Below are 9,568 nucleotides of genomic sequence, written 5' to 3'. Positions count from 1 at the left end.
GAGAAAGTGTTCTTGAATTGTTATGCCATTATCATTATATTAAAATGGTCTCAGAACAACAATATCACTGTTTATTGCAATTATTTCTGGGACAATTTATCACCTAGCAAAATGTATTATCATGACAGGTCTACATCTAAGTTTAATGGGGAAAAATTGAGCTGAAGCCTTGTGGATGCGTTCGGTCCTTAAATGTGTGAAAAACTGATTCTGTATAGATTAATAGGTATGGTAAGTGGTTGAGTCCGTACTTTTTCTCTCTTATTTTAACAGAGAATGGGAGTTCTGAATGTGGGTCAGCGCATTGAAGAGCAGGCTGAGTTTGAAAAAGTCTACAAAAACGGTAGGACGATACCTGCTCTACTATCAGCATGCTTTGAGGGATTAGTAGATCCTGTAAAGTTCTTGTGTGTCCTGATGTATTTTGCTTTTGCTTTCTAACAGCTTGGGCTGACAATGCCAATGCATGCGCTGTGCAGTATGCTGGTACTGGAGCTTTAAAAACAGACTTTACGAGGTAACACTATTAAACATCCGTCAACACAAACATCTTCTGTCTGATTGAATATGACAGCAATGTTATGTATTGAGTAGGACAGGGAAGAGGACCAGGTGGGGACTGCTGATGGATGGTTGGAACTCCATGATTCGCTACTACAAAAACAACTTTTCAGATGGATTCAGACAGGTAAATCTGTGACGCAATTTATTATGGATCAAAGTAAAGACACCTTGTGTAACACTTTTCTTCCAAAAAGATTTTAAAAGTTAATCATCACCTAAGACAAGTGCTGTTTTTGAGTCAATACTTTAGTATTGATTTATACATAAAGAAAGACTAGGATATCTCCAGCAGCTGTTTTTCCCCATTAGGATGCTATTGACCTTTTCCTGGGTAACTTTGCTGTTGATGAGTCAGAGGGACCCACTCCTCTTCGTATTAAGAAGGACTGGAAGTTCCTAACAGTGAGTGCATCAGTGTTTTCACCTAGTAATAATAAAGCTGAGTGGTCTAACACACTAAATGTTTTATTTTTATTTTGTCTTTGAAGCTTCCCATTGTCATGCTAGTTGCATTCTCCATGTGCATCGTTTCTCTTCTTCTGGCTGGTAAGTGATACCTCAAAGTGAATATCACTGTCATTTTGTTGCTGCTGCTTAACATTCATACTCTTGTATCACTGGGGATGAAAATTGATGTCACCCCATGGCTAGTTAACTCCGTGCATGCGGAAGTGTCACTCAGGTGGATCGAACCTCCAAAGAAACAGACACGGATTTAATAGTGAAGGTAGTGAAGCTCAGCATTACCAAAAACATTTGGTGAGACATATCCCAGATAGCAAAGTATGAGTGAATCAACATTGACATATAGTTAGACAGAAACATTGAATCCACGTTGAAGCCAGACATTGGAATAATTTTGAAAGTGGTCGGTGACTTGGATGTTGAATCAGCTTTAGGGTTTCAACCATAACTGACACTATATGGATGTTGATTCAACCATGATTTGAATTTGGATCTACATAAAGTCAAATTCAGTAATGTCATAAAAGTGACTGTGTTTTCTCCATGTCTGAAAGGAAAAGGATTAATTTCACCAAGAATGAAACAGCCCCAGCTTTTATTTTTTTGTCATTTTGATAATTAAAACAGACACTGTTTGCACAATTATTAGCCAAGTCTTAAGCCCAGACTATCCCACTACGCTGTTGGTTGATTCTAAAAGGTTTGTGGACCTCAAAGACGAATGTCTAAGAAAGTAAAAGTGCATGTTTTCTTTAGTGTCATTATGAAAACAGGTAATAAAATTACATGAACATAACCATGGCATTAGATGTAATACAAGGTGGCATTTAATGCCCTGATGGCTACTGGGTATAAACTGTTCCTCAGTCTGTTTGTCCTTGGTTTAATGCTCCAGTATCTGCAGCCATTTGGCAGCAATTGGAACAAATTGTGCCCAGGGTGAGAGGAGTCTTTTAAAATGGTCCTGACTTTCAAGAGGCAGTGGAACTGTGGAGTTTTTTGAGAGAAAGCAGAGCACAGCTGATGATCTTCTGGGTGTCTTCCTTCGTGCTGCTGTGCACCTGGAGAACCACACACAGACACGATAGGAGAGATTGCTTTCAATAAATAGAGCACCTATAGAATGAAACCAACAGTTTTGAAAAATGTTGAAGAAATAATCTATCATGCCTTATTCATCAGTTCTACTGTGTTTATCCCATCCAGGCCAGGTTATATATGATGTGAAATCTTAAGAAAGGGAAGTTTTACACCCTCTTCACCCAGTCCTTGCAGATGTTTAGTGATTGAATGTCTGCTTTACTTCTAAAATCCACTATCAGCTCCTTGGTCTTGGCTGTGTTTAAGGTCAAGCTGTTATCTGTGCAACTTGAGTCGCTCCACCTCATTACTGTATGCAGACTCATCTCCCCATGACATGAAATTACAGTTGTGTCCCCTGCAAATTTAACAAGGGTGCTACTTTGATGCACTGAAACATAATTTTGTGTGCACACCATGAAGAGCAGAAGGCTTAAGACAGCCTTGGGTAGAGCCAGTGCTGACGCTGATAACTGAGGAGTTATGGGGTCCCACTCTCTTTCTGTGAAGGAAGTCTTTAATCCAGCAGCAGGTGGAAAGGGGTATTTCCAGGTCTCCCAGTTTGCACACCAGTCTGTCAGAGAGGATGATTTTGAATACAGAGCTGAAATAAATGAAGACGATGCCTGCGTATCTCTCCCGGTGCTGCGGGACAGGGACAGCATGGAGGACAGTGGCAACAGCATCTTCAGTTGACCTGTTGGCAAACTCGTTTCTGTAGATAGACAGCAACGAGTAGACATGATACAAACGAGTGTGCATCAAAGGTGAGAGGAATATGAACAACAAGATATGACTCTAAATCAGTCTTTCAAAACATTTCATCACCAATGCGGAGAGAGCCACTAGTCGGTAGTCGTTCAGACAGGTGATGGGTGATTTTTTTAGTAGTGGGAACTTTGGTGGAGGATTTCATGCAGGATGGGACTTTTGCCTGAGATATGGATAGATTAGAGATCTTAATTAAGACCCCAGCCAGCTACTCTGCAGCTGAGCAGAGTACAGGTTCAGGAACACGCTCAGGTCCTGTTGCCTTTCTGGGAGTGGCAGACTGTAGCAAGCGTCTCACCTCACATTCCTCCATCTTGACCACTGTTTAATTCAGAACTGGTGCTACTTGAGGGTCAGCCTCAAAATGAGCAAAGAAGTGGTTCATCTTCTCCTGAACCACGTCGGTGAGATGTCACCTTCAACTGACTGGTGATGTGCTGGACTCCCATCCAAACCTGCCTGCTGCTGTTGTCCAGGTTCTCCTCGACCCTCCCCTCAAAATTCTCAAAGTCCAAGTCAGATCTCTAGATTTCCAAGCTGTAGAGGGCCTTCTCCTCACATGATGTTCTTTTCTTTAAGCAGCTGCTGGATTTCCTGGGTCATCCATACCTTATCGTTGGGGAAGACCCAGATATGTTTTTTCCACAGTAATATTGTCGGTGTAGGTCTTGATGCAACACAAAACACTTTCAGTTAATAATTCTAGATCTGTATGTTTAAAAATGTCCCAGTTTGTACTTTCAAAACAACCCAGCAGCTGCAGTGAGGCATCGTCAGGCCAGATTGTGATGGTTCTTACAATGGTACAGCCAGATTTCCTCGGGATATTCAGGAATCAAAAAAACAGTGACATGTGGTCAGACTGCATCAGATGTGGTAACTGCTTGGGTCTTTAACCCAATTTGATATTAGAGTAGACACAGATAGCAAAATATGATTGAAACAACATTGAAATATAGTGAGACAGAAACATTGAATCCATGTTGAAGTCTGACATTGAAATGATTTTGAAAGTGGTTGGTGACTTAGACGTTGAATCATCTTTAGGGTTTCAACCATAACTGACACTATATGAATGTTGATTCAACCATCATCTGAATTTGGATCTACATGCTCATTTGTGTTGATTTTGTATTGAATCAAAGTTAAAGAATCAATATTGATTCATGTAAATTTTTTGGTCTGATAGGTCTACATCATATCATAACATTAAACGTTTTTTCACTGGTGTTAAACACAATTTTGTTGGCAGACGATGGATATTATGTCGTTCAAAATGATCTTGCATTACCATATTTCCAAAAAGGTGTATACAAACTTAGAATTTACAACATGACATTAATATTGCAATTTATTTAGTAAAACAAGCATAGATATGTCAAAATATTTGACTAATTTTTGGCTGACAGAACAAAATTTTACTGTCCATGGAAGAACAGCATCCATGAGGTTAAGCCTGATACTCTATAAACCAGGGAAATGGTATGAGTTGGGGTAACCCAAGTTTGACTCTGGTTGGTGTCATTTTGGTTCCTTGATGCCTTCCTCCTGTTCTGGCGCATAACAAAGCCAGTTTTACTGTAGTCCTCGTCAATCAGCTTTGGGTCAAACTGCAGAGCAGCGGCTGAAAAACACAACAATAAGAGCGAGGAAGACGATGGTTTGGGCCAGTTAGAAAGATGATAAACATTTGAAAACCTTTGAAATATTAATGTACTGGTTATAGTTCTGAGAACAAACATGGAAGCCGTGTGCATGATNTTTTTTTGTCATTTTGATAATTAAAACAGACACTGTTTGCACAATTATTAGCCAAGTCTTAAGCCCAGACTATCCCACTACGCTGTTGGTTGATTCTAAAAGGTTTGTGGACCTCAAAGACGAATGTCTAAGAAAGTAAAAGTGCATGTTTTCTTTAGTGTCATTATGAAAACAGGTAATAAAATTACATGAACATAACCATGGCATTAGATGTAATACAAGGTGGCATTTAATGCCCTGATGGCTACTGGGTATAAACTGTTCCTCAGTCTGTTTGTCCTTGGTTTAATGCTCCAGTATCTGCAGCCATTTGGCAGCAATTGGAACAAATTGTGCCCAGGGTGAGAGGAGTCTTTTAAAATGGTCCTGACTTTCAAGAGGCAGTGGAACTGTGGAGTTTTTTGAGAGAAAGCAGAGCACAGCTGATGATCTTCTGGGTGTCTTCCTTCGTGCTGCTGTGCACCTGGAGAACCACACACAGACACGATAGGAGAGATTGCTTTCAATAAATAGAGCACCTATAGAATGAAACCAACAGTTTTGAAAAATGTTGAAGAAATAATCTATCATGCCTTATTCATCAGTTCTACTGTGTTTATCCCATCCAGGCCAGGTTATATATGATGTGAAATCTTAAGAAAGGGAAGTTTTACACCCTCTTCACCCAGTCCTTGCAGATGTTTAGTGATTGAATGTCTGCTTTACTTCTAAAATCCACTATCAGCTCCTTGGTCTTGGCTGTGTTTAAGGTCAAGCTGTTATCTGTGCAACTTGAGTCGCTCCACCTCATTACTGTATGCAGACTCATCTCCCCATGACATGAAATTACAGTTGTGTCCCCTGCAAATTTAACAAGGGTGCTACTTTGATGCACTGAAACATAATTTTGTGTGCACACCATGAAGAGCAGAAGGCTTAAGACAGCCTTGGGTAGAGCCAGTGCTGACGCTGATAACTGAGGAGTTATGGGGTCCCACTCTCTTTCTGTGAAGGAAGTCTTTAATCCAGCAGCAGGTGGAAAGGGGTATTTCCAGGTCTCCCAGTTTGCACACCAGTCTGTCAGAGAGGATGATTTTGAATACAGAGCTGAAATAAATGAAGACGATGCCTGCGTATCTCTCCCGGTGCTGCGGGACAGGGACAGCATGGAGGACAGTGGCAACAGCATCTTCAGTTGACCTGTTGGCAAACTCGTTTCTGTAGATAGACAGCAACGAGTAGACATGATACAAACGAGTGTGCATCAAAGGTGAGAGGAATATGAACAACAAGATATGACTCTAAATCAGTCTTTCAAAACATTTCATCACCAATGCGGAGAGAGCCACTAGTCGGTAGTCGTTCAGACAGGTGATGGGTGATTTTTTTAGTAGTGGGAACTTTGGTGGAGGATTTCATGCAGGATGGGACTTTTGCCTGAGATATGGATAGATTAGAGATCTTAATTAAGACCCCAGCCAGCTACTCTGCAGCTGAGCAGAGTACAGGTTCAGGAACACGCTCAGGTCCTGTTGCCTTTCTGGGAGTGGCAGACTGTAGCAAGCGTCTCACCTCACATTCCTCCATCTTGACCACTGTTTAATTCAGAACTGGTGCTACTTGAGGGTCAGCCTCAAAATGAGCAAAGAAGTGGTTCATCTTCTCCTGAACCACGTCGGTGAGATGTCACCTTCAACTGACTGGTGATGTGCTGGACTCCCATCCAAACCTGCCTGCTGCTGTTGTCCAGGTTCTCCTCGACCCTCCCCTCAAAATTCTCAAAGTCCAAGTCAGATCTCTAGATTTCCAAGCTGTAGAGGGCCTTCTCCTCACATGATGTTCTTTTCTTTAAGCAGCTGCTGGATTTCCTGGGTCATCCATACCTTATCGTTGGGGAAGACCCAGATATGTTTTTTCCACAGTAATATTGTCGGTGTAGGTCTTGATGCAACACAAAACACTTTCAGTTAATAATTCTAGATCTGTATGTTTAAAAATGTCCCAGTTTGTACTTTCAAAACAACCCAGCAGCTGCAGTGAGGCATCGTCAGGCCAGATTGTGATGGTTCTTACAATGGTACAGCCAGATTTCCTCGGGATATTCAGGAATCAAAAAAACAGTGACATGTGGTCAGACTGCATCAGATGTGGTAACTGCTTGGGTCTTTAACCCAATTTGATATTAGAGTAGACACAGATAGCAAAATATGATTGAAACAACATTGAAATATAGTGAGACAGAAACATTGAATCCATGTTGAAGTCTGACATTGAAATGATTTTGAAAGTGGTTGGTGACTTAGACGTTGAATCATCTTTAGGGTTTCAACCATAACTGACACTATATGAATGTTGATTCAACCATCATCTGAATTTGGATCTACATGCTCATTTGTGTTGATTTTGTATTGAATCAAAGTTAAAGAATCAATATTGATTCATGTAAATTTTTTGGTCTGATAGGTCTACATCATATCATAACATTAAACGTTTTTTCACTGGTGTTAAACACAATTTTGTTGGCAGACGATGGATATTATGTCGTTCAAAATGATCTTGCATTACCATATTTCCAAAAAGGTGTATACAAACTTAGAATTTACAACATGACATTAATATTGCAATTTATTTAGTAAAACAAGCATAGATATGTCAAAATATTTGACTAATTTTTGGCTGACAGAACAAAATTTTACTGTCCATGGAAGAACAGCATCCATGAGGTTAAGCCTGATACTCTATAAACCAGGGAAATGGTATGAGTTGGGGTAACCCAAGTTTGACTCTGGTTGGTGTCATTTTGGTTCCTTGATGCCTTCCTCCTGTTCTGGCGCATAACAAAGCCAGTTTTACTGTAGTCCTCGTCAATCAGCTTTGGGTCAAACTGCAGAGCAGCGGCTGAAAAACACAACAATAAGAGCGAGGAAGACGATGGTTTGGGCCAGTTAGAAAGATGATAAACATTTGAAAACCTTTGAAATATTAATGTACTGGTTATAGTTCTGAGAACAAACATGGAAGCCGTGTGCATGATTTCACTTGTACACTCAGTTAAATTAATAAGAACATGTCAATGAATATTCACGAATATTTATTTTAATATTAGCTGACATACATAATCACACATTTTCCCATCAAGCTGCAGCATAGGCACAAACGGTAAAAATAATTACAGCCAGGTAAGAAAATGTACAGAAAGGAATCGCAGTCCATTGTCCTCAGTGCTTATGCTCATTTAAAACGTAATAAACCCCTAATAATAAAATGCTCTCACCTGGAGCTCAAAGAGGAGGAGGGGAAAGGCATACATTGATTCAGCATTGATTACCAATTTTTCCCATTCCTGGTCCTCAAAGCATGCTGACCTGCACGTTTTAGATGTTCCTCTGCTTCAACACACCCCATTGAGATGACTGCAATTCAGCAAAATTCTGTTAATCAGCCATCAAATGAAATCATGTGTACTGAAGTAGGGGAATGTCTAATATTTGCTGGGCAGTGTGCGTTGAGGACCAGTGATGTTGGTGTTAAAATGCTTTATTAAGCTAACGATGAGATTTGATAGACATAGGACAATTATTTAAAATTTTGTTTAAAAAAAAAAAAAGAGTACGCATTCCCTCTGCACTACTTCAACAAACAAGAATAATAACAAATAATGTTAATGAGGGAATCTCCTCCATCGGAGAATGGCTGATGTAAATGCTGTTTGTCTTCTAGGTGACACATGGACAGAGACCCTTGCTTATGTAATGTTCTGGGGGAGCGCCAGTGCAATCACAGCCACTGTCATCCTGTTTAACGGACAAGATTTTGTCGATGCCCCGAAGTTAGTTCACAAGGAAAAGATGGACTAAGTGTATATGTGAGTGTGAGGGGGGTGAGACTTAGTCAAATAGGTGCTCCAGTACTTCATCTTCACTGATCTGATGTAAACTCATCTGGTGTCTGTGTGGTTTCTAATGTTTGTTGATGACAAAGTCAACCTTTTTCAAATATGTACATTTATGTACCTATATTAATCATTATTAGTCATTCCATATTCTTGTTTCACTAGATTGTTTTGTTTGTCTTGGTTTTGTCCTTTGATAAAAACAAATAATTCTTGTAATTCATTACTGTTTCATTCCTTTTGGGTAGGATTTTCTGTTGAAATGCTACAAACCTTTTACTGGGATATCATGTTGTCAACCCTGAATTGTCACCCCCAAGGTGTGGGACTCAAACATGAAGATATTTAAATGTATTTGCTGTACTTAATTTAGAACACTATATAAAGTATGCACACAGAGTTTTGAATGTAACATTTACTAAATTGTGTGTGAAATATAAATATGTGGTCCTATTACAATGAGTAAAAGTCTTCCCATGACGTTTCATTTAGAGAACATCTGATATTGTCAAAGGCCTCACTACCATCTTAATTTGCATAGGCATAAACTGTGCTGCCTGCATAAAACTGAGGTTATTCATATATATTTTAAATGTTGCTTTCTTGTGATATTAAGATAAAGTATTCCTGTCTTCCTATTTTTTTATGAATACATATATGAAACATGAAGTAAACTGAGCAGTTATAGTGTAAAAAGAGGCATAATAGATTCCTAAACATTTCTCTATATGCTTACTAAAAATGAATTTAGAACTTTTACAAAGAGGAAAGAAAAAATACAAATGTTTGCTGCTTTGTCTTTAGCATGACACAGCTGGTTAAGCATCAGTTTGGAATCAACAGCATAGGATGAATGTCTTTATTGCTTCAGTTTCTGTTCTTTCACGAGAAAAAAAATTAAATATGCCAGACATTTAACCAGCATGATTTATGTATTTTTCTTTTACATTTAAACAAATATATTTTTCCAATGCATTGATATTATTAATGTCCCTATTTTTATTTATTTTTGCTTAGATAAAGGGGGGAGGGGTAGATATACATGTCCCCTTTATC

General features: G+C 39.3%; 1 protein-coding gene across 1 annotated transcript in view; it reads left to right on the top strand.

Annotated features, from left to right (window-relative positions):
- The window catches only part of LOC106941407 (phosphatidylinositide phosphatase SAC1-B-like), a 30,368-nt gene extending 21,147 nt beyond the window's left edge, over nucleotides 1-9,221 (top strand). The window contains exons 13-18 of the mRNA XM_015024430.1: nucleotides 274-343; nucleotides 445-517; nucleotides 595-688; nucleotides 874-966; nucleotides 1,053-1,110; nucleotides 8,341-9,221. Coding sequence (XP_014879916.1) covers nucleotides 274-343; nucleotides 445-517; nucleotides 595-688; nucleotides 874-966; nucleotides 1,053-1,110; nucleotides 8,341-8,477 — 525 coding nt within the window. The 3' untranslated portion in view covers nucleotides 8,478-9,221. The remainder of the gene's footprint in view (nucleotides 1-273; nucleotides 344-444; nucleotides 518-594; nucleotides 689-873; nucleotides 967-1,052; nucleotides 1,111-8,340) is intronic.
- The last annotated feature ends 347 nt before the right edge of the window (nucleotides 9,222-9,568 follow it).

The sequence above is a fragment of the Poecilia latipinna genome, unplaced genomic scaffold (assembly GCF_001443285.1).
Source record: "Poecilia latipinna isolate Pla-1442-1.1 unplaced genomic scaffold, P_latipinna-1.0 Scaffold3647, whole genome shotgun sequence".
NCBI lineage: Eukaryota > Metazoa > Chordata > Actinopteri > Cyprinodontiformes > Poeciliidae > Poecilia > Poecilia latipinna.
The sequence above is the reverse complement of the archived record's forward strand: the minus strand, read 5'-3'. Positions and strand labels throughout refer to the sequence as shown.